Genomic DNA, 25,900 nt, shown 5'->3' on the forward strand with positions numbered 1-25,900 from the left:
CTGTTCCCCCACAAGCAAGAGTAGTTGACAGCACTGCCACTGAGGTAATTGTGCTAAAGCAGATGAAAAACAGGAGGCCTTTGACCCGGTATAAGTTAATTTTAAGCTCAAATTTAATTCTCAGAGGCCTCATATATTTGCATGATAAGTCTCAGAGACAGAGTATTTCAAAACAGATAGTTCTGATTCACCTTCAATTTCATTCTGAGATGAATTCAAGACGATTAAAGTATGTTGTATTTTGAAGAAGGACAAGAAGAGAGATCAGACCACACAGGCCATGAGGAAGAGGAGCCAGGGAACACAGGGGCCAGTTGGTTGTCCTGTCCCCCAGGGCAGGGGCAGAGGAGACCCCATGCCCCTCTGCCCCTCACAGACCTTGCTGAGGTCACATTTCTTGCCACCAGCTACCTTTCTGGAATCTGGGAAAAGAGGAACTGCCCCATCCTTCAAGACCCAACAGTTTGCTTGAACGCCCAAGGTAACATGAACCCACATTGCTCTCAGCAGAGGCAAGGTGCTGGGCAAGGGCATCCATATGTCTTCATGGCTTATCAATCAGCATCTACTGGCAACTGATGAGGACCTTGGAAACGCTGTGACTCATAGTGTAAAGTGATGCTATTAAGCCACTCCAAATACTAATATTTGCAATCTGAGGGGAAAAATCCTTTTGAACTAAAAGTGAATTATGTTAAAGATCACATAACAAGAAACAGATGCTCCGAATTCTAACTCCTTCCAACCACCACCTCCATGAATGCACATACATAATCACACAGACACACACACACACTCACACGCACATACACTCACAAAAGGATTCTTTAAACATGAATTCAGCAATTCTTCTTTTGGAAGTATAAATAAAATAAAACAGGAATTACCATGTTCAAAGTTATGCCCCAGAGAAATACAGAGAGATTTAAAAAAAAATACTGAGGCAATATACAGAATTTTCTGACCCTTGACAAAGCCAGCTCAAGCATTTATGATTTAGTATAGTAGAAGGAACTATCTTCAACATCCTGTGATGAACCACAAAGGAAAAGAATGTAAAAAGAATGTATACATACGTATAACTCAATCACTTTGCTGTATAGCAGAAATTAACACGTTATGAATCAGCTGTATTTCAATAAAAATAAATTAAATTATGAAATTTAAAAACCCACACTAACAAAAAGCTATCTATGATTTAGGTCAGGGGATGTGTATTAAGTCTGTTTTCTTATTTTCTGTATTCTGGAGGCTCTGGCATCTGGGGCCTCTCTGAATGGGGAGAGAATTTCCCTACGGAATTATCCAATTCTTAGATACTTAGATTCTTAGGACTCACCCAGTACAAACCAATTCAGAGCCCATACTGTGGATCACCTCCTCTATCTGGCTCACACCTGCAGGCCATGCCACTGCCCTAGTTACCCCTGGGCCAGGTGCCAGACAACAAGAGATGGCCCCTATGCCCACCAAGAGCTGCTGAAATTACTCATGCCAGCCAATCCTAAGTCTGTTTACACTGCCTTGTCTTTCCCACTGAAACACAATGCAGGCTGCTGTCCTTGTTCTCCTCCGTCCCTTCTGCCTTCTGACCAACCCCGGTGCTTCACCGTGTGACCCTACAGGGTGTGCCATGCCTCCTGTTTCCAGGGGACTGTGAGTATAAGAACCTCTTCTTCTAGGACAGTCGTGTCCCTGTCTGTGTGTCTCATCATATCTGATTAAAACTAACCCTAACCCTAACCCTGGGTACATTTTCAAGCAGGTAGACAAAAATCTTCCCGACCCAGGGATTGAACTCGGGTCTCCTGCACTGCAGGCGGACTCTACCGTCTGAGCCACCAGGGAAGCCAACTTTTCTAAAAGGGACAGATATAAATATTTTAGGCTTTGTGGGCCATACAATTCTCAGTCACAACTACTCAACTCTGTCTTTGCAGCATGAAAGCAGCCATTCAGTTCAGTTCAGTTCAGTCGCTCATAGACAGTGAATAAACAATGGGTTCCAATAAAACTTTATTGAAAAAACAGGCAGTGGCCAGATGTGGTTCATGAGTTATTGTTGTTGATTTAGAATATGGAGGGCTTTATCTTCCATTTTAGGAGACTGTGATTTCAGGAAGAATTCAATTAAAGGATATATATAGATCTAATTCAGAAACTACAATTTCTACTTGTTAAAAATATAGGGCATCCTTGGTGGTCCAGTGGTTAAGAAGCCACCTTGCAATGCAGGAGATGCTGGTTTGATCCCTGGTTTGGGAAGATTCCACATGCTTCAGGCCAGCTAAGCTTGTGTGCCATAACTAGTGAGCCCACAACTACTGAAGCCCACATGCCCTAGAGCCTGTGCTCTGCAACAAGAGAAGCTACCACAGTGAGAAGCCTGCTCGCCACAGCTAGAGAAAGCCCATGCAGCAATGAAGACCCAGCACATCCAAAATTAAATAAATAAATAAAAATACATATGTTTGTTCACAAGGCTCAGTTAATGAAATTATGTTATGATAGACTTCTGTTTTTGTTTTTTTTTTTTTTTTACTGATAACAATAAGATAGTGGTGAGTATCCGTATAAGGCCCTGATTCTGCTAATCTGTCTGAAAACAGAGAGAAGGATCCTTCTAGCCCCTTCCTTGGAAGGATAAGATAATGGGTTAGATTGTTTGCTGCTCAGAAAGAGCAGGAACTGCCAAGTTGTCAGCTCTCTGGATTTCCACTGCAGGAGAGATGCTGGGAGGCTGTCTGGTGTGGTGCTGAAGGAGCACACAGTCACAGAAAGGCCAAGCTAAATGATTAGAAGAGGTCAGATCTAAGGGCAGGATGAAGGAGGATTTAAGAACGGGATAACAAGACGGCCAAGTCAGTGACCACACCTCAATACCCTCTTCCTAACCCACCCAGGGGGCCCACAGGAGTGGATGCGTGGGAATGGGCTGGGTTCCATGGGTGAGGGCTGAGGGCGGGTGTTCTGGCTGTGCTTTTCCTCCCCTCAGTAGCCCTGTGGGGGTAACTGCCTGAACCATCATCACCACAGTGCAGGCCAGCCACTGCCATGGCCAAAGCCACTGGAGGAGCATCAGGGCAAATCTCGTGGAACTGGGCACCAACCACAACATGAACAGGTGGGCTGGCCCCAAGCCTTCTTTCTTTTCTCCTATACTCCCTGTGAGCTGACAGTTACAACAGGAAGTGGAAGCTCCTGCAAATGAGTAATTTCTACAGCTGAGAGGTTCCCTAAGCAGGAGAGCCAACTGGAAAAGAGAGGCAGTGGAGAACATTTTGAGCCCATATTAAAGCATTCAGAGCTAGCCACTTTGAGTGCACTTCCCTCCATGCTCTCATTCAGAGGAACACAAAACAGAGCCCACGCTTTGTCCTCTTCCCGCAATAGCACGAGCGAAGATGGCGGGTGACTGCAAGGTTCTGTGTGTCGCAGGCAAAACTTAGGAAACGCTCAGCGCTGAGAACATGGTTATAGAAAGTTCACAAAGCGCTTGGGCTGGAACGCGTCAGGAGAGCAAGGTTTTAAAATAAACTTAGTAGATACGTTCAAAGAGATGGAATATTACAATGTGAAATAATAAAAATAACGAGAAAGCGCAAATTTGGAAGGAGAAATGCTGATTAACAGAACGGTTCACGTGAAGATGTTAAATTAGGATGTTAGAAGAGCAAGTCAAGGGAATCTCTTAGAAGACATGAAAATGAGATGCAAGAAGACAATGGAGGAGGGGAATGGTTTTAAAGGAAAATAATTTGGACCCAGATTGTTATTCCACCAAACGAAAATTTAAGTACATCATGTAAACATCTGTAGGTTCTGATGGCCTTAGGAGACTGATCAGGCAAAATTTTTTTTAGAAAAGTCTTTGGAAAAGTATTCTTTTAGCAAAAGATAAATGTAAGTAAACAAAGAAGTTGACTGTTGTCTAAACAAGCAATAAAAAGAACCTAAATATAATTGAGGGTACATGGAGGTAGGAAGGGAAAAGATAAAAACAGGGTGGAATATGGCTGCTGATAAGTTCTAGCAATTAATAGAGAGAAAACCTAAATATAGGTTTTAATAGGACAGAGGTAACTATAACATGAAGGAGAAGATATAACTTTCAAACTAGTTGAAAAATTTACTTAGCCAGAAAAGACAGAAAAGGAGAAAAACACATACAAAGAAAGCATGGCAAATAAAACATGCAACATAAAGAAGAACAGATAGGACAATAATAAAAATAAAATAAGTAGATTAAATTCACTGCTTAAAAGACAGACTCTTGGATTGAATAATAGAGTGATACTTGATGATAAATTACTTGTAAGAATTATATTTGATATACAAGGATAAAGAAAGGTCGAAAAAATGTTATTCCAGGCAAATATGAACCAAGAGAAAGGCAGGGAAGAGGCTTAATGTCAACTAAAACAGATTTAAAGATAAAAATTATATGGGACATAGAGATACTCTATATATTGTTAAAAAGCACATTAGAGCCAGATGACCTCACAATTATGAATGCATATGCACCCACAAATACAGCCCAGTAGTGGAAAGAGAAGAAAAGCTAAGAGAAGAAACAGATAATGAGCATTAAACTTTCTAACTCAAACTTGGCTTTTCTGGACAACAGAGTAAGTAAGCATAGGACATAATCCAAGATAGAGTTTCCAATATAGCCTGAATAATCAGGTTGAGCTAACACAAACAGACAGCAATGACTCAACAGCATGGGAAGGCTGACCTAAGGCCATAGGAGAATTAGAATCCATTGTGTAAATATTCAGAAGAGTAGTAAATCATTTCAGATCTTATGACTGTATATGTAGAAAATCCAAGAGATTCTCTGAGCACAACTATATTAATAAGAGAATTTATAATATGACTGGATAAAAAATAAATTGCTTTTCTCTGTGCCTAAACTCTTAACAGAATGTGAATAAATGGAGTGGTATATGCAATATTCTTGAGTGGAAAAACAGTATTACCATATGCTAATTATCCCTGAAATAAAATAAAAACCCAATCTACTTCCAATCGGTATTCCAATTTTAAGATTAATATGGTAGAATAAATATCCAAAAATAGTGAAAAAGTTTTGAAAAAGAACGGCAATAAAGAAACTAGCCTTTGCAGAGTAATACTATACGAAACTATAAGAGTCAAGTATAGCAGGTTGGGTGGTCACAGAGTCCAGAAACAGAGCCAAATACATTTTTTGCTAAGTTAATATATAGCCAAGTTGGCATGTTAGTTCAGTGGGAAAGGGATGCTTTATTGAATAGATATGCTAGACTATCTCATTCTCAATCCAGAGAAGCAAAACTAGATTCTTAGCTATTATTTATAAAAATTTCAAATTGCTTATAAGACCTAAGAACAACATTTAAAAAACAAATACAATAAAACATGTCAATAACTTTGAATTTCAGGAGAATTTCTAAAGAAAGGGAGAGGTTACCCATTAGTCATGAATGTATAGTAATATAAACATTTTGTAAGGAAGAATTTTCTGTGAATAGTGATAAAGCAAATAATACTGTGGGATGTATATATATGTGTATATACATATATACGCAAAATATATTTGTAGTTTAGTCTTCGTTATAAAGAATGCTACAAATTGATAAGAAGAACGCAAACAAAATAATATAAAAATGGGCAAAGTACGTGAATAAGTATATCACAGAGGAGGAAATCCAACTGGCTAACAAGCAAATGATAAGATGAAACTATTTTTTACCCTGCAAAGTGGAAAAACAAAGTAGTAAAACCATCATGAGAACACCCAGTCCTGGCAAAAATGAAGGGAAACACCCAGTTTCATACATGGTGAACAGAAATGTGTTTGGGAACCAAGTCCTGAAGTTATTAAACAAAAAAAACATATGTGTTGGTACAGCAAATCCACCTTGGAAATGCCAACGATAGAAATAAAAGCACCAGGATGTACAAGTTATGGTATAAAGTTTATTACAGCAGTGCCTGTAAGTGTCAAAAAACCACCACCAACAACAAAATCTAAGGAAAGACAGAATCACCATGAAGAGACATGGTTTAGAAAAATTGTATACTATGCTGTAAAATATGAAGAGAGTATGATCGTGACTTATTGCTCAAGGAAACCAGCACTCTGCCAAGCGCAGTACATGCATCTGACTCGGATGTGTTTGCATTCTCAACAAGCAAAGTAAGAAGGAGCAGAAGGAGCAGAATAGGATGGGGCCACTGGTTCATCTCCAGGAGGTTTGGAAGATGTGGAGAAGAAAACTCTCACGTTTCCTTTATATATATTTGTCACAATGAAATTTTCCCACTTTCGTAATTAAGACATGGAAAATGAAACACACGAGATAATGAACATCAGTGTCGAACAGGTTTGGAGGCTATGCTGCTTGGGAAATAGTTTTGCAAGGGTGAGAGATGTCGGGTCTGGGAAAACCAGGACTCCAGGAAGAATGGGGGATCCCAGAGAAGTGGACTCACTCTCCTCTCCCCTGAGGCAGGAGTGGAAGCTGTAAGCCACAGGGTGAGGCGTGGTGCCTGAAGAGCCCCATGTGCCTGCAGCTGGGAAAGGAGGTGACCTCACCCTTCTGTGCACCCCTGCCCCAGGCCCCCTTGTAAACCACGCTGGACCAGGAAGCTGGTGCCTGGCGGGCCCCGCAGCAGGTACCTTGGGCGATGTCGTCCTGCCTGGGCAGGCAGGGCCGCTCGGCCGTGTGCCCGGGCGGGGGTGGCTCTCGCTCAGGCTGTTTGGGGCACCTGCCCTCGTTGAACACAGGTGGCAGGTTGGCTGTGTGCACCTGTCGGAGCTGCTCATAGTCACTCAGAGCGGCCGTGAGGTCCCAGTTTTTGCCTGGAGATGAGAAATGACAAGAGATTACAATACTGATGCATGAATGATGGTCGCATGTTAGGAAAGAACCTTGCAAAGAAGGGTCTCTGTTAGCACCTGTTCACTCAAACTCCCCACCAGTAGTTCTTGTTTTTTTAAAAAGTGCTTATCCTTTTTTGGTTTTTCACTCAATGGTTTTTAGTATAGTCACAGAGTTGTGCAACTATCCACACTACACAATCCCAGAACATTTTCATTACCCTTTAAAAAAAAAAAAACAACCTGAAGTATAGTTGATTTACAATGTTTCAGGTAGAGAGCAAAGAGGCTGTTATACCTGCACATATATAGGCCTATTCTTTTTCAGACTCCTTTTCATTATAGGTTATTACCAGATATTGAATATAGTTGCCTGTGCTATACAGTAGAACCTTGTAGTTTTAGTTCTCATTTTTCGAAGGAGTAAAATGGTCAGATGTGTACTCTAAAAGCAGAATTTCTCACCCATGCCTGAGGTCCCTCTGAGGTACATGACGTACCTACTATCCTGGCCTTAGATTCATAGACCCTGCAGAACCTTCCATGCCTCTGAAAACCTAGTTGCAGAGCTTATTTTCCGAGGGAAGCAAAGCACAGAGGAAGAAAAAGTAAACAAAAAGAATTTCCACGTTTTCTTTGGGCTCTCACTCAGTATTTTAGTGCTGCCTTGAAGCTTAGTTTGGAGAGGGCAGAGGCTCGGGGTGGGGGGTGCTCGCTGAGTGGGAGCTTTGGTGGGAGGCCACCTCAGAGCTCAGGTGATGAACTGGGTGAGACACCAGGCAAGACAGCTCTGCCCACCCTGGGCACACTTGGTGGGGATGGGTGCTGGGGGTTCACAGCACGAGGGGAAGCTGCTGGGGTCTGGACTCAGAGTGGGAGTCTGATCCCTGACTCTGAGACTTGGTGGACTTCCAGTGGAAGGAAGGAGGTAGAGCACATTGCATCCAACTCCATTAGGCAACCATGTACTTTTTAAAGGCAAAGAATTAAAAGCTTAGCTCTAATTTTAAAAAGCAAATAAAATCTTATCCTCTCCCAACTAACTTCAAAATACAGGTATTTACTATATTGACTAATTATGTGGTACAGACAACAGAACGAGGCTTTGAATGTCTAAAATAATATCTGAACATCTTCCTTTGGTCTTTCTAATTTTTTTTTCCTGCCATAGACTTGATACTATCAATCAGAAAATGTTTAAATTCTATCATACAATCATTTACAATTTAATCCTATTTTTTTCTTTCACAGTCAGGTAACAAAGACACAACAGAAGCATCTTTGCATATCTCAGGGGGGAAGAAAAGCAAACGAAATCATTCAGGTTATTCAGCTGAACCTCAGCAAGGTCTGGGGGTGTTTTTGCAAGTGGTGACAGGTGGGGTCCTTTGTGGAAGGCAGCCCCATTACTGTTTGGTAGTTATGTCACGGAAACCAGTTGAAGCAGAAATAAAAGCACTCTCTTTCACTCTTACATACAACTACCAATCACAGTGTACACACATTGCCTGCGTGATCGCAAATGCAGTTTCAAGTCTAAGTGCTTGTGTCTATCAAATGGGCATCCATGCTCCAGGGTGTGGTCTACCAAGGGCAGGACAGGCTCTGGCTTTAGGGACATTATTCCTTAGCAGGGGCGATGACCTGGGTGGGCACCTCGCTCTAAAGCAGGGCCAAGGGTAGCAAATGTCCCAGGAGGGCTGAAACTGTCGGGGAGAAAGGGCAGGGAGAGGGGAGGTGGAGGAGAGGCACTGAGAATGCAACCTTATCATGGAATGCAGACACGTTACTGTGGGCGCATGTATTAGCAATGACACCAGCCCAACAAATACTGGCTGTGAGGCAAACAGCCCACGTGGAGCACTGAGTGAGCCGGGAATTTCATTGTCCCACAGCGCCACGGGGAGCAGACATTGTTCTGGCTCCTCACAAACAGGAAGCGAGGCTTAGAAGGTTGCTGCACCACAGTGCATGCGAACCCTCCAATCTCATCTTCCCACCGACTGCATCTTCCTGCAGGGCTGTCCTGTACACAAGACCTGGTCCTAGCAGAGCTGTGCCCCACCCCAGCTCCTGCTCCCAGAAGCCAGCCAACTGTGCTTCTCCCACCCTCAGGAAAGAGCGTGTCCTGCTGTTACTACCCATGCCTGACAGGAGATCCTTCCAGAGCCCCCGATCTACGTTCCCATCACAGGTGATCAGGCTGGAGCTTGAAGGCAGCACCCCAGAGATCATGCATAGCCTCTGTGGACCAGCACTCCAGGGTGAGGGTATGTTCCTTCTGCATGCCTAGACGATCAGCTGGGGTTATGCTGGGAAGCATGTGTCCAGCCATCAGCAAAGGCCAGTCTGCTCTGATCTCCCGCCCAAAGACCTCTCACTCGCTGAGTTTTTCCACTTGCTCTTGCCTCCATTGTATTCTCCCATCACTGCCCTGGACTCCTGCGCAGTTTGCTAAACACCTGCCATATCCTTAACTGGCAAGCATCCTGGTTCTAACCTGGGCCACACCTCTTAGCAAATGGAGATCCAGTAAGTATGAGGTGAGAGCGAAGATGGAGGGAGCAGCACTGTCCACAAATTGCAGCTCCCAAATGAGCCCCAAGTTCGTGACTTTAAGATTTTAAAGAATTCAGAATTCCTCAGAGATCCAGGACCCCAGTGTCTATGCATGTGGAAAGGGTCCATGAGGCCACTGAAGGGGAAGCAAGCACGATGGACAGCAGGCGGAGTCCTCAGAAGTTAAGGGGGTCTGAGATCTGCTTCCAGCTCTTCACAGTTCCAAAGACAGCTGCTCAGGACAACCAGGAACGCAAGTGGTAACTTACAGACACGTGGACAGGGATGGATGCCCTAGGGATGGGCTCGACACTGGCGGGTCATAAAGACTGTATCTAAAGACAGAAAATACAGCGGAGAGGGACAGGCTCCTGGTGGCCTAGGAGTAGGGTTTGGTGCTCAGAGAGCACACCTTTCAAGATCCCCTTTCATCTTGTCCACTCTTCAGTCTGGGAGAGTCCCAACAGATGTCACACGGAGGGAAGATGAAGTGAAAGGGCACAGAGGCCCACCATGGTGGCACCACCACAGTGATGGAGTGGGCTGAGGTCGGGTGGAATGCACAGCTGGGCGACTGGGGCAGCCACAGGCTACGAGCCCTGAAGCCAGCTCACTTGTTAGAGGAGGGTTCAGCAGAGCAGTAAAGAGCCCGGGCTTTGGGTCTGGCCCCACTCCCTGGCTACTTCTGTGACTGTAAATACGGCATAACGCCACGGGAAACCTCAGGTTACGTTTCTATGCAATTGCGATAATAAAATGCACCAAATGGAAGTTCCAAGGAGGGGTAAGTGCGGCGAGGAGACTACATTTGTACAGTTCTGAGCACACGGACAGCTCTTAGTGTTAAGACTATTCATAACAAGTTTTCATTTATTATGAATAGTCTAACCTCTGTCACTTATGGTTGAAATCCAGCTTGCAAGTGACAGAACTGAGATTCAAATCCAGGTCTGTCCTGATCAAAGCCTAAGCTTCTGGGGGCTACAGTTCCCTTGAACCTGACCTTGTTGTGGGTGTCAGGGCTCCTGGCTGCTGACCACCCTTGAAATCTCCCTCTCCTGTACCATCATGACTCAGTAACAGGACTTTCCCTCCTTCCGGATCCCTCCACCCCAACCTTGCCAGTGTTTTCACCTGCTGGGTCTTTACTCTGCTCCCCACAGACTCACCTGTACTACACAGAATTCTCATTTATATGTCACTCAGGCCATCCCCTGAACACTAGCAGGCCACCAGGCCACTAACAGCCCCTTTGTCCTATGACTCTGAACACTGTCCCCATTGCTGGCTCCTTGCCTTTCCCTGCCCTTAAAGCACACTGATTCCCCCTACCCCCGCCACTTTTCTTCTTGCTCTTTTTTTCCTCTTAATTTATATTCCATTTTGAAGATTAAGTCCACCTCTATGGGAATAACCATAGGTCAAGTTACAGTCTGTATCCTAAGTTTTCAGGCCAAATGTTCAACAACGGCAGATGCTAGTCAATTATCCAATCAATATTCCCCTCTGATTCTTTATGTGTAGAATCCTGATTTGATTTGCAAGAGCAATTTGCACAGCTAGAAATACTCATTTTTCTCCTGTAGCCGACCTGAGTTTCCAAAGATGTTCCAGCGGTATTGCTCCAAAGTCAGTATTTCTGGTAGGACAGTATCACTGTCTGCAGTTTCTCAACTTGAAGCCTTGAGAGGCGGAGGCAGTTGCCTGACAAATGTTTCCTTCTGGGCGCTGCCTCGGTTTGTGTTTGTCACATGCAGGTGACTGGGTACCAGCAGGTACAGGTTTTACCTTCCAGCGTAGTCTACTGGTGATGTGCTTGTGTTTTACACTTCCAATTCATTTTGATTTTTGTCTTAACAGGAACATCAAGTGGGGTCTGATCTCAAGTTAAACACTGTATTTCATTTTGTCTCTTGAAGGGGTATGTATGCTTTAATTTAGCACTAAAGCATCACATCCATTAAGGAAAACAATGAAGCAGAAATGTATGAGCCCATGGGAAGCTGTGAAACAGGAACTGACTAAACTCAGGGGAGAAAAGAGGAAAAAAAAGAGTTAAAATAATTTCAGAGATGAAGTTCCATTATAAGGAAGCAGAGAGAAAACAGGTACAGCTACCACAGTAAAAAACAGAAAAATGAAAATTAGTAAAGTGAACAAAATGAGACAGAAATAAAGAAACAAAAGGTTATAGAGGAAATGGTAGACAGAGACTACAGGTGAAAGAAATGCCACATATACATCATTGGAGCTCAAAATAAGAAAGTTATGATTAAAAGGGAAAGCATTTTTCTTATCATATGGAAGTAATTTATTATTCCCTTATCATCAGGCAAACTCAACAAAATGGTATGCTAAAATGTGATGGTAATAAAATTTCATGAAACTTCAAGATAAGGAAAGCATTTGTCATGTGAAATCACACTGCATTGAACAGGCACTGTGGTCCACATCTGGGTGCTTGTGATTTCCTTTTTGGCTGATTCTCAAAAAAAGAAATTAAAAAAAAAACAACATAGTACCATGCCCATATATTATGCTTTATCTCATCATTTCAGAAAAATTGTGTGTGTGTGTGTGTGCTCAGCCATGTCCAACTCTTTGTGACCCCATGGAGTGTAGCCCACCAGGCCCCTCTGTCCATGGGATTCTCTAGGCAAGAACACTGGAGTAGGTTGCCATTTCTTCCTCCAGGGGAATCTTCCTGACCCAGAGATCAAACCTGTGTCTCCTGCATTGGCAGGCATATTCTTAACCACTGTGGAAACTTAATTCACACAAATGTAAATATTAAACAATTTAAAATGTACAAGCTCCACAATATCTTTTGATTAATTAAGAAGAAAAACAAAAATGGGATAGCCATCATTTAGTGATCCTGGGTATCCAATCAGGGAAAAGGGGAGGAAAATCAGGAGCAGAGGAGATGTCAGTTTCAGGAGAGAAATCTAAGCAATCACAGATTTAGCCTTTCAAAACAGAGAATTTCTAACATAAACACTTGATCTTACAGATTGAAAGGCCACAAGAAGATTGCCCTAGTATAATAAAGAAATATAAGGACAGTGTTCATGATATAGCCTTATAATATTATTATGTTTTAAAGATAAAGAGAATTATTTGAATATTTCAGCAAAAAGGAAAAACAATCAGGCTGGTAACATAGTTCTTGGCAGCCAAATTCAATGCCTGAAGATACTGAAAGAAATAAAGAAGTGTGAGCTAAGAAACGTTTATACCCATCTATGCTATTCTTTCATGGATAAAGGCTACAGACAACCCATTTAAAACAGGTATGAGTTCAGGAAATAATAGTCACATGGATTGTTCTTGAGAAAATTATGAGAAGATGAGTACCAGCCAGTCAAGAATGAATGGAGGTTTGGCAAAGGGAAATTGAGGGAGCAGTAAACGTATTTAAATGTGCAGCCAAGTAAAAGCAAAGGTACAGATACAAATGACAGGAGAATATTCTGCCAAAATGAAAATGGTAGAAAGCAGAGGTGACCACAGTTGCTTCAGCTGTACTACATGGGAGTACAAGACAGTATTCAAAGTTGGCAGATCAAATATACACATCTGAACATATATAATTTGTTGTTGTTCAGTTGCTAAGTTGTGGTCAACTCTTTGGGACCCCATGAACTGCAGCACGCCAGGTTTCTCTGTCCTTCACTATCTCCTGAAGTTTGCTCAAATTCATGTCCATTGAGTTGGTGATGCCATCCAACTGTCTCATCCTCTGTTGGCCCCCTTCTCCTCTTGCCCTCAATCTTTCCCAGCATCAGGGACTTTTCCAATGAGTCCACTCTTAGCATGAGGTGGCCAAAGTATTGGAGCTTCAGCTTCAGCATCAGTCCCTCCAATGAATATTCAGAGTTGATTTCCTTTAGGATTCATTGGTTTGATCTCCTTGCTGTCCACGGGACTCTCAACACCACAGTTCAAAAGCACCAATTCTTCAGTGCTCAGCTTTCTTTATGGTCCAACTCTGGCATCTATACATGACTACTGGAAAAACCATAGCTTTCACTAGACAGTCCTATGTCAGCAAAGCGATGTCTCTGCTTTTAAATATGCTGTCTAGGTTTGTTATAGCTTTTCTTCCAAGAGGCAAACACCTTTTAATTTTCTGGCTGGAGTCACTGTCCGCAGTGATTTTGGAGCCCAAGAAAATAAAGTCTGTCACTGTTTCTATTGTTTCCCCATCTATTTGCCATGTCATGATGGGACTAGATGCCATGATCTTTGTTTTTTGAATGCTGAATTGTAAGCCAGCTTTACACTCTCCTCTTTCACCTTCATCAAGTGGCTATTTAGTTTTTCTTCACTTTCTGCTATTAATGTGGTATCATCTGCATTTCTGAGGTAACTGATAATTCTCCTGGCAGTCTTGATTCTAGCCTGTGCCTCATTCAGCCGTGCGTTTTACATGATGTACTCTGCATATATAAGCAGGTTAAATAAGCAGGGTGACAATGTACAACCTTGATATAGTTTCTCAATTTTGAACCAGTCTACTGGGTATATGTCCAGTTCTAACTATTGCTTCTCGACCTGCAAACAGGTTTCTTGGGAGTCAGGTAAGGTGGTCTGGTATTCCCATCTCTTTCAGAATTTTCCAGTTTGTTGTGATCCACATAGTCAGAGGCTTTAGTGCAGTCAAACAAGCAGAAGTAAATTTTTTTTTAATTCCCTTGCTTTTTCTATGTTGGCAATTTGATCTCTGATTCCTCTGCCTTTTCTAAATCCAGCTTGTACATCTGGAAGTTCTCAGTTAATGTATTGCTGAAGCCTAGCTTGAGGGATTTTGAGCAATACCTTGCTAGCATGTGAAATGAGTGCAACTGTGTGGCAGCTTGAACATTCTCTGGCATTACCCTTCTTTGGGATTGGAATGAAAACCGACCTTGTCTAGTGCTGTGGCCACTGCTGAGTTTTCCAAATTTATGACATACTGAGTGCAGCACTTTAACTGCATCATCTTTTAGTATTTTAAATAGCTCAGCTAGAATTCCATTACCTCCACTAGCTTTGTTTGTAGTGATGCTTCCTAAGGCCCACATGACTTCACATTCTAGGATGTCTGGCTCTAGGTGAGTAACCAACCATACCATCGTGGTTATCCGGTTTATTAAGACCTTTTCTGTACAGTTCTTCTGTGTATTCTTGCCACTTCTTCTTAATCTCCTCTGCTCATGTTAGGTCCTTTATTGTACCCGTCTTTGCATGAAATGTTACCTTGGTATCTCTAATTTTCTTGAAGAGATCTCTAGTGTTTCCTATTCTATTGTTTTTCTCTATTTCTTTGCAATGTTCACCTAAGAAGATGTTCTTATCTCTCCTTGCTGTTTCTGGAACTCTGCATTCAGTTGGGTTTATCTTTCCTTTTCTCCTTTGCCTTTCACTTCTCTTCTTTTCTCAGCTATTTGTAAGGCCTCCTCAGATAACCACTTTGTCTTCTTGCATTTCTTTTTCTTGGGGATGGTTCTAGTCACCACCTCCTGCATAATAGTATGAACCACCATCCATAGTTCTTCAGGCACTCTGCCTACCAGATCTAGTCCTTTGAATCTATTCATCACCTCCACTGTATAATCATGGGGATTTAATTTAGGTCATACCTGAATGGACTAGTGTCCATTGTCTTCAGTTTGAACCTGAATTTTGCAATAAGGAGTTTATGATCTGAACCACAGTCAGCTCCAGGTCTTGTTTTTTTGCTGATGGTATAGAGCTTCTCCATCTTCAGATGCCAAGAATATAATCAATCTGATATCAGTATTGACCATCTGGTGATGTCCATGTGTAGAGTCATCTCTTGTGTTGTTGGAGGAGGGTGTTTTCTATGACCAGTGTGTTCTCTTGGCAAAACTCTGTTAGGCTTTGCCTTGCTTCATTTTGTACTCCAAGGCCAAACTTGCCTGTTACTCCAGGTATATCTTGACTTCTTACTTTTGCATTCCAGTCTGCTAAAATGAAAAGGACATCTTTTTTTTGGTGTTAGTTCTAGGAGGTCTCAAAGGTCTACAGAGAATCGTTCAACTTCAGCTTCTTCAGCATTAGTGGTTGGGGCATGACTTGGAATACTGTGATGTTGAATGGTTTGCCTTGGAAGCGAATGGAGAGCATTCTGTCGTTTTAGAGATTGTAGCCAAGCACTGCATTTCAGACTCTTTTGTTGACCTTGAGAGCTACTCTGTTTCTTCTAAGGGATTCTTGCCCACAGTAGTAGACACAATGGTTATCTGAATTAAATTCACCCATTTCCATCCATTTTAGTTCACTATATCCTAGAATGTCGGTGTTCATTCTTGCCATCTCCTGTTTGACCACATCCAATTTACCTTGATTCATGGCCTTAACATTCCAGGTTCCTAGGCAACACTGTTCCTTACAGCATCGGACTTTACTTTCACCACCAGACACATCCACAGCTGGGTGTTGCTTCCACTTTGGCTCAGCCTCTTCATTCTTTCTGGAGCTATTTCCCTGCTTTTCCACAGTAGTATATTGGACACCTACCACCCTGGGGAGTTACTCTTTCAGTGTCACATCTTTTTCCTTTCATGCTGTTCGTGGGGTTCTCAAGGCAGGAATCCTGACGTGGTTTGCATTCTTCTCCAGTGGACCACGTTTTTCAGGCTCCGACTAGCAGCCCTTCAGCTGCTCCACGGAGCTGGGTGACACTCGGTGCCCTGGTTGTCCCACTGCTGGTCCTCGTTTAGTGTGTAAACCTTCACTGGCTGTTAGATGTTGGTCAAAGTGCTGCCGGGGGTTGAGGCAGAGGCCCCGCTGGAGTGGCTGGGAAGGGGGTCTGGGGAAGACTGCAACTGATGTTGGAGGACACCCAGTGGCAGAGGGCTCCCCGGCCTCACTGCTGCCACTGGCTGCCCTGGGGCTGATCCATCGTCCAAGAGTGGAGGGTGAACATATGTAACAGGACTAAGGAAAACACTAGAAACATGTGAATGATATAATACTAACTAAATTGGATGGTAGAAGAGAGTGGGAAGAGGAAGAAGATAAAACTGTTTTATTGAGGCAGATCACTGACACCAACTATAAGAAAAAGGGAAAGGATAATACATCAAGGTAGAAATTTTTAAATAATCACCAGATAAAAATATAACTTCTAAATATCAGAAAGATATTTTAAATCACAAAACTAACCAGTTCCATTGATCTATATGTCTTCTTGTGCCAGTACCATGCTATTTTGATGACTGCAGCTTTGTAATATGGTCTGAAGTTAGGGAGCATGATATCTCCAACTATGTTCTTTTTTCTTAAGACTTTTTGGATATTTGGGGTCTTCTGTGTTTCCATACAAATTAAAATTTTTTTTTGTTTTAGTTCTGCCAAAAATGCCATTTTAATTGGACAGGAATTGCACTGCATCTGTAGGCTGCCTTGGGTTATATGGTCATTTCAACAATATTGATTCTTCTCCAAGAACAAGGTATGTATTTCCATCTGTTTGTGTAAGCTTTTATTTTTTTTCATCAGGGACTTATATTTTTCATAGTACAGGTCTTATGTCTCCTTCAGTTCAGTTGAGTCACTCAGTCATGTCTGACTCTTTGCGACCCCATGAATCACAGCACGCCAGGCCTCCCTGTCCATCAACAACTCCTGGAGTTCACTCAAACTCATGTCCATTGAGTCAGTGATGCCATCCAGCCATCTCATCCTCTGTTGTCCCCTTCTCCTCCTGCCCCCAATCCCTCCCAGCACCAGAGTCTCTTCCAATGAGTCAACTCTTCACATGAGGTGGCCAGAGTATTGGAGTTTCAGCTTTAGCACCATTCCTATGTCTCCTAGGTAGGTTCATTCCTAGGCATTTTATTCTTTTTGATGCGATGGTAATTTCTTAAATTCTTTTTTTTTTCTTTTTGTTTCTCTTCCAGTTTTGTTGAGATATAAATGACATATAGTATTACATACTTGCCTAGAAAATCCCATGGATGGAGGAGCCGCTGCAGTCCACGGGGTCACTAAGAGTCAGATACGACTGAGCGACTTCACTTTCACTTTTCACTTTCATGCATTGGAGAAGGAAATGGCAACCCACTCCAGTGTTCTTGCCTGGAGAATCTCAGGGACGGGGGAGCCTGGTGGGCTGCCGTCTATGGGGTCACACAGAGTTGGACACGACTGAAGTGACTTAGCAGCAGCAGCAGTACTACATAAGTTGAAGGTGTTCAGCATAATGATTTACATACATCATGAAATGCTTATCACAGTAAGTTTAGCAAGAATTTATTATGTCATATAAATATAACATTAAAGAAATAGAAAAAATATTTTTCCTTTTAATGAGGACTCTTAGGACCCCACTCCTGTACTCTTGCCTGGAAAATCCCATGGATGGAGGAGCCTGGTGGGCTGCAGTCCATGGGGTCGCGAAGTTGGACACAACTGAGCGACTTCACTTTCACTTGTCACTTTCATGAATTGGAGAAGGAAATGGCAACCCACTCCAGTGTTCTTGCCTGGAGAATCCTAGGGACGGGGGAGCCTGGTGGGCTGCTGTCTATGAGGTCGCACAAAGTCTGACACGACTGAAGTGACTTAGCAGCAGCAGCAGGATTTATTCTCTTAACAACTTTCATATATAACATATAGCAGTATTAATTATATTTATCATGTGGTATTAATTTCCCTTTTTGATCTTTTGTTATTAGTGTATAGAAATGCAAAATTTCTGTGTATTAATTTTGTACCCAGCAACTTTACTGAATTCATTGATGAGCTCTAGTAGCTTTCTGGTAGCATCTTTTTCTATGTACAGCATCATCATCTGCAAACAGTTTAACAGTTTTACTTCTTTTCCAATTTGGATTCCTTTTATTTCTTTTCCTTTTCTGATTGCTGTGGCTAGGAATTCCAAAGCCCAGAAGTACACCCACACTCATATGGTCAATTTATCCACAACAAAGAAGGCAAGAATATACAAGGAAGAAAAGACAGTTTCTTCAATAAGCAATGCTCAAAAAACTGGACAGCTACATGTAAAATAATGAAATTAGAACATTCTCTAACAGCATCAACAAATTAAACTCAAAATAGATTAAAGATCTAAATGTAAGACCAGATTCTATAAAACTCCTAGAGGTAAATATAGGCAGAACACTCTTTGACATAAATCACAGTAATATTTTCTTTGATCCACCCCCTAGAGTAATGGAAATAAAAACAAAAATCAGCAAGGGGGACCTAATTAAACTTAAAAGCCTTTGCACAGCAAAGGAAACTATAAACAAGACAGAATGGGAGAAAATATTTACAAATGAAACAACTGACAAAGGATTAATATCCAAAATATACAAGCAGGTTATGCAGCTCAATATCAAAAAACAAACAATCCAATCAAAAAATGGGTGGAAGATCTACATAGATATTTCTCCAAAGAAGATATATAGATGGCCAACCAACACATGGAAAAATACTCAACATCACTAATTATTAGAGAAATGCAAATCAAATCAAAACTACAATGAGGTATGAATTTATACTGATCAGAATGGCCATCATCAAAAAATCTACAAACAATAAATGATGGAGAGGGTGTGGAGAAAAGAGAACCTTCCTACACTGTTGGTGGGAATATAAATTGGTACAGCCACTGTAGATAACAGTATGGAGGTTCCTTAAAAAAAACTAAAAATAGACTTACCATATGATCCTGCAATCCCACTCTGGGCATATCTGAAGAAAACTCTAATTTGAAAAGATACATGCACCCCAATGTTTATAGCCCCACTCTTTTCAATAACGAAGACAGAGCAGCAACCTAAATGTCCACTGACATGGGTAGAGAAGATGTGGTATGTGTGTGTGTATATATACATATAAGAATATTTTGTTGTTTAGTTGCTCAGTCATATCTGACTCTTGGCAACTTCACTGACTGTAGACTGCCAGGCTCCTCTGTCTGTGAGATTTCCCAGGCAAGAATACTGGAGTGGGGTGCCATTTCCTTCTCCAGAGGATCGTCTCGACCCAGGGATTGAACCCGTGTCTCCTGCAGTGGCAGGCGATTCTTTACCACTGAGCCACCGGGGAAGCCCCACAATGGAATATTACTTAGCCACAAAAAGAATGAAATAATGCTGTTTGCAGCAACATGGATGGACCTAGAGATCCTCAGACTAAGTCAGTCAGAGAAAGACAAATACCACATTACACCACTTATATGCAGACTGTAAAAAAGAAGATACAAATGAACTTATTTACAAAACAGAAACAGATTCACAGACAAAGAAAACAAACTTACGGTTACCAAAGGAGACAATGGGATGGGGGGAAAGATAAACTGCAAGTTTGGAATTAATATATACACACTACTATATATAAAATAGGCAAACAACAAGGACCTACTGTATAGCACAGGGAATTATACTTAATATCTTCTAATAACATACGATGGAAAGAATCTCAAAAAATAATACATATATATGTATAACTGAATCACTTTGCTGTACACTTGAAACTAACATAATATTGTAAATTAATTATACTTCAATAAAAAATAATTACATTAAACAAAGGAAAAAGGGAAAGAGGATAGCAGTACATAAAAGTAGAATTTTAAAAAGTAAACACTAGATAAAAAATGTAAGTGGTCTAAACAGCAGAAAAAACATTTTAAAATAAAAAGCTAATAAAATATAGTGAAAGTCATTTAAATATTTATATATAAATAGAAAATATGACAGAATTAAGACCAACCATATCTGTCATAGCAATAAATTTAAATAGGTTTAATGCAGCTAGTTAAAGAAAAAGATTTTTCATATTACTTTAAAAAGCAAGGACCAACTTGTGCTGTATATGGGAGCTATATTCAGAGTGAAGTGATTCAGAAAGGTTATAACTAAAGGGGAGGAACCATGGTTTATCAGGTTTACCAGGCAGAGATAAAACAATAATAATAATCATAACAACAACAGAAGGCAATATAGGTGGTCATAATCTTACCTCAAATAAAGCTGAATTTAGGCCAAAAGGCATTACAGAAGATGAAGAAGGCCACTTTATAATGCTAAGGAGTTCTGTTCATAGTGGAGATGGATTAATCATACTGTTTAATTTCTGTATTTTTGAGGTCTTGTTGACCTGTGAGAGCTCACTCCTCCCAGAACTCTCAGTTTTTAGTAACGACAAGTGACTCCCCAGCAAGTATGCCTTTCAGTAAGGAAAGCAAGCCAATCCAGAGCCCACAGCCCCAAGCACTTCCTCTGTCAGGCCCTCCTGCTCTGGGCAATCGTGCAGGGCCAGAGATGGCTCAGGGGCAGCCTCTGCACGCTGCAGCCTGCTGAAGTGACTCAATCAGTCGCTCCTAAACCAGCTACCCTGCCTTGCCCGCTCCTTCTTGCAGTAACAAGAGCATATCTTGTGTCCACGTGCTCCCCTCTCTCCCTCTGCTTTCTGACCCTGATGCTTCCCTGGGTGGCCCTGTGTGCTAGGACTCCCGCCTCTACAGAACTGGGAGGGAAACTTTCTTGCTTCATGACAGTCATTTCTGTGTGTGTGTGTCTCTTACTAGACCCGGTTAAAACAAATCCCAGGCACATATTACAACAAGACACAAGAAAGATGAATATATGCATATTAGATAAAAAGTAAAAACTCTAAACCAGAAATTACTCTGAGACACTAAGATAAGCACACTGACATGGGCTATTCACAGAATGCCTGCTATTTTATGGCAACAGCCTCCAAACCTGGGAGACCACCACAACAAAGGTTTGTTTTTCTGCTCAGCCCAAAAATCTGCTGTGGGTCAGCTCCAGTTCTGCAGCTACTCTTAAAAACTGCCCTTCAGACTGTCAGAGGGACAGAAAGTCCTGGAGCATCTCCAACTAAGGATTAAACACTCTGACTCAGAAGTGTCACCTCATTTGGGTTCACAGTTCGGTTCAGTTGCTCAGTCGTGTCTGACTCTTTGCGACCCCATGAATAGCAGCACGCCAGGCCTCTCTGTCCATCACCAACTTCCAGAGTTCACTCAAACTCATGTCCATAGAGTCGGTGATGCCATCCAGCCATCTCATCTTCTGTCATCCCCTTCTCCTCCTGCCCCCAATCCCTCTGAGCACCACAGTCTTTTCACAACCCCATGGCAAAAACTCGTCAAAGGGCCCATCCAGCCACAGGGGCCAGGAGGAGTAATGCATCCACGTTCCCACTAGAGGGAGGCAGAGAGCTGGACATAGTCTGTGAATAGCGCCAATACAAAGGATACAGAATTGACATACATGAAAAATAGCCTTCAAATATAAACAAAAATAAGTTAGAAGACATAATGGAAGATAATATTCCATTCATAGTGGAAACTAAAAGAAAAATACTGAGAAATGAACTTAAAAGAGATATGTAAAACACATATGTGGAATAATTATGATATCCCCAAAAGGCAAAAAAGTAGAACTGCATACACTATGTTCTTAGTTTGGAAGACTCAATATCACCATTTCTTCATAGCTAATTTGTAAATTTAACCTGACCTCATAAATATAAGCATTTTTTTTTCCTTCTTGGAGTCAGACATGTAGAGTTTAACGTTCATTTGGTAAACTAAGAATAACCAGGGGGCTCTGAAACATAACAGCAGCGAGTGGGGAGGGGCACTTCCAGGCCTCCAACCCACCCCACCACCTCAATAACTGATCCATGAACAATCAGACAAAACCATGCAATGTAAGGGGAAATCCCAGGGAGACTTCTATTTATACAAAATATCAAAAGGCAAATGTCACTGGGAAAATGTTTGCAACTTCTGTCACATAAGAGGCATCATCTTTGAGGTAGGTCTGTTCATGAGAAAATATGAGGGGAGGCACGCTGTGGGGGGTGAAGGTGCAACAGGGCCTCGGCTGAACTGGCAGGGCGCATGGGAGTGGGGGTGGCCTTCAGAGATGTCCACTCTGTGGTAATGGGATAGGCTGGGATCTGGGACCCTTAGCTTCAGTGCTGCAATACTTGTACCTGGACATCTCTCCTCAAGCAATAATATACAAAGAAACTGTATGGGACTAAAAACAACCCCATGCAGGTGTAGTCAGGGCAAATTCTGGACAAAAAGATACAAAAGACAGAAAAACCAAACTGCCACTTCTAAAGAGAGCCAAAGCAGGCTACTGCACATGCCCCCTGCACACACATATACCCCTACCCTCACCTCATATAAGGAACACGCTTACCCCTCACTTAGCAAGCCAGTGAGCACAGGAACCTGTTGTTTATTCTTGCTCCCACCTGCAGCAGCAGGGATTCCAATAAAACCTTGCCTGCTTTTCTTGTCTGGTCTCTAGTCAACTTTTTTTGATTGGGGAAGGCTAAGAACCCTGGTGGGTATCAGGAAGGGGTTGAGCTGTTACACTCGGACATAAAGAAGGCACTGGATGGGAGTCCCCCCAGGAGGGTAGAGTCTTGGGGGAGGTGACATCCTCTGGTTGGGATGACACCTGTGGAGGCCTTAGCTGTGAGCCACAAGCAGCCATGGCTCCCCATGGGCACACAGAGCAGATACGAGAGGTGGCATGTCTCTGTTTTCTCCTGCGTGGTGCATGTGTGGTGCGTGTGTGTGAGTGTGCAGTGTGTATGTTTTTTGCCTGGAACCAATAAAGAAAAAAAGACTAAGTATTCAAAAGACACATAGGCAAAGGACATGAACAGAGAGCTCACAAAAAAAGAATTATAAACGTCCATGAAACATAAGAAACATATGAAAAGATGCTTGATTTTATTCACAAAAGAAATGCAATTTACAAATATATTAGAAAAAAAAATCTGTGAAACCATTTTACACATATCAGAGGGTCAAAATACAAAAGTTGGCAACCACCTGGTTACCAAGTTAGGGGGTGAATAGTCTTGCTTAGCTGCTGGCTGGAGAAAGCATGGAATGATATATTCCCCAAGCAAGCAAGCAAAGCAATTTTCCAGGATTCACCAAAACTACAACACCCTCATCCTGTGACTCAGCCACCCCACTTCTGGGAATTTATCTTACAGAAATGCCTATAAACATGACAAACCCAGACAGTATATTAAAAAGCAGAGACATTACTTTGCCAACAAAGGTCTTTATAGTCAAAGCTGTGGTTTTTCCAGTAGTCATGTATGGATGTGAGAGCTGGACCATAAAGAAAGCTGAGCACCAAGGAATTGATGCTTTTGAACTGTGGTTCTGGAGAAGACTCTTGAGAGTCCCTTGGACTGCAAGGAGATCCAACCAGTCCACCCAAAGGAGATGAGTCCTGGGTGTTTATTGGAAGGACTGATGCTGAAGCTTCAATACTTTGGCCACCTGATGTGAAGAGCTGATTCACTGGATGCTGGGAAAGACTAGAGGCAGGAGGAGAAGGGGACAACAGAGGATGAGATGGTTGGATGGCATCACCAACTCAATGGACATGAGTTTGAGCAAGCTCCAGGAGATGTTGAAAGACAGGGAAGCCTGACATGCTGCAGTCCACGGGGTCACAAAAGAGTTGGACACAACTTAGCGATTAAACAATAATAAATATGCAGTAGGTACAAGATGGTCATTGCAGCACTGTTTATAACAGTAAAATAATGAAATGAGCTAAATGCCCACTTATAAGAGAATATTTAAACAAACTACAGTCCACTCCCCCCGACATAATGTTCTGATGTGCATCAAGGAATAACGAAGGGGCCACGGGAAGGTCTCCAGCATACCCTAGGAGTGAAATAAGCCAGGTGGGAAATATTCATAATGCCACATTTTCAGTAAGGACAGAAAAAATATATATATAAATGTTTACTTTCATCTGTTTACACAAAGGTTGGAAGGGTAAATAAGAAACTAACGGGTCAGGGAGGAATTGGGTAGACAGCCCAGAAGGGGGTTCAATGCTTTAAGTGTCTTTTTCTTTTAAGTTCTGAACTGTTCAAATACATTAGTTATCTAAAACAAACAGTAAATAAAATTTCAAAAGGATTTAAGGTAAATTACCCATATTTTAAGTGTTTTAGAGTGAAAACTTTCCTATAATGTTTTGTCTGCCATATTACCATAAGCTGAAGAGCTCATTTATGTTTTGCAGGCAACAATATTGAATTTCCTGGCTATTAAATGCAGACAGAAACCGAAAGAACCAATGGAAATACCCAGTCCTCTAAGTGAACTGGTAATTATACAGTTAGTTTTAGTTAGTTTATTTTTACAGAAATATGTAGCAGGAAATTAGTCCAAAGGCTGCCTCAACTAATTTTCCAAGAGGTTATAGGTCACCAGAAGTTTGTCCAAATATAACAAATCATAATATAAAAATTTTATATGACTGATATTTTGGATGTATTAATAAAAACCTTACTATTTTGTATTCTGTTACCAACTATAGTATGTGCAGACAATTTAAACAGAGGTTGGAGGACAAGAGATGTTACATTTGTGACCTTTCACTCTCTGACTTGCCGCAAGATGGCTTTTGTGAGCACTGCTCTACAAAGCAGCTGTTTTCAAGATGACCGACAACCTTGATGCAGATAAATCCAAGGTCACTGCTCTGTACCCATTCATAGAGCTGACCTCTCCATCCTTCCTGATTCCCTCTTCTTTTCCGGTGGTGGGAGAAACAGTATCTAACGCACAGCATGGTGTCTGCCACTCTCACTTCTTCAAAGGCACTGCATTCTCTTATTCCAATGCTGCTCTATTCTTTTCCTCTAAATAGCACCTCTTCCTCCTTCACTAAATCTCTAGATGTCATTCCTCAGTGCTCAGATCTGGGCCAAACTCTGCTGGGAGGTGTCTGAAAAGAATTTTTATATAGACGTAAGAGGTGAGCCGCCTTGTGCTGTTCCCCACTCTTACTGACTACAACGCAGACGTGATACCTGGGGCTGCAAACATGAGGTAACAAGCATGAACATGGAAAGGCCAAGGGCTAAGAAGGCTGAGTGAGGGGGAAATAAAGAGCCTGAGTAAGTGTTTGGATAGATCACTGCCAGCAACCAGCTAACTAATGCAGAAAAGAGAGACAGGAGGTCAGAGGACAACAATGAGACCTAAGTGTTGTGCATGAATCAGGGTCTGACAAGGGACCTAGGCGAGGCTCTAACTCAGGCTGGGAGGATGATCAGAGGTGCTTTCTGGAGGATGTCTCACTTAGGCTGAGACCTCAGAGCAGAGTAAAGCTATTCTGGCAGAGTCAGGAGGAGGTGAGCAGGGAGAGGACAGCACTTGAATAAACCTGGAAGTATCATTATCTGGCACATTTGAGCACTGACGGCAGTTACATTTGAGTAAAGCCCAGAGGGGAGGAGTCAGGAGAGGCCTTGTTAGTGAAGCTGAAGGATTCAGGGAGAGGGAAATGTTGAGAGAGAGCATCCCTTGAAGGGTCTTGTGAAGTGTGCCATGAAGTCTGGACTTTATCCCGGGGGCAAAGACCAGTCACTGAAGCATTTTCAATAGGAGTGGGGCTGGATCAGATTTTT

At 42.1% G+C, this 25,900-nt stretch overlaps 1 protein-coding gene across 7 annotated transcripts in view; it reads right to left on the minus strand.

The window, feature by feature from the left end:
- Positions 1-25,900, minus strand: part of OTUD7A (OTU deubiquitinase 7A) — a 388,360-nt gene that overhangs the window by 68,709 nt on the left and 293,751 nt on the right. For all 7 annotated transcript variants that reach the window (XM_045163703.1, XM_045163707.1, XM_045163704.1 and 4 more), the window contains one exon: positions 6,668-6,850. In XM_045163703.1, the coding sequence (XP_045019638.1) occupies positions 6,668-6,850 (183 nt within the window). The remainder of the gene's footprint in view (positions 1-6,667; positions 6,851-25,900) is intronic.

Source organism: Bubalus bubalis, chromosome 20 (genome assembly GCF_019923935.1).
Source record: "Bubalus bubalis isolate 160015118507 breed Murrah chromosome 20, NDDB_SH_1, whole genome shotgun sequence".
NCBI lineage: Eukaryota > Metazoa > Chordata > Mammalia > Artiodactyla > Bovidae > Bubalus > Bubalus bubalis.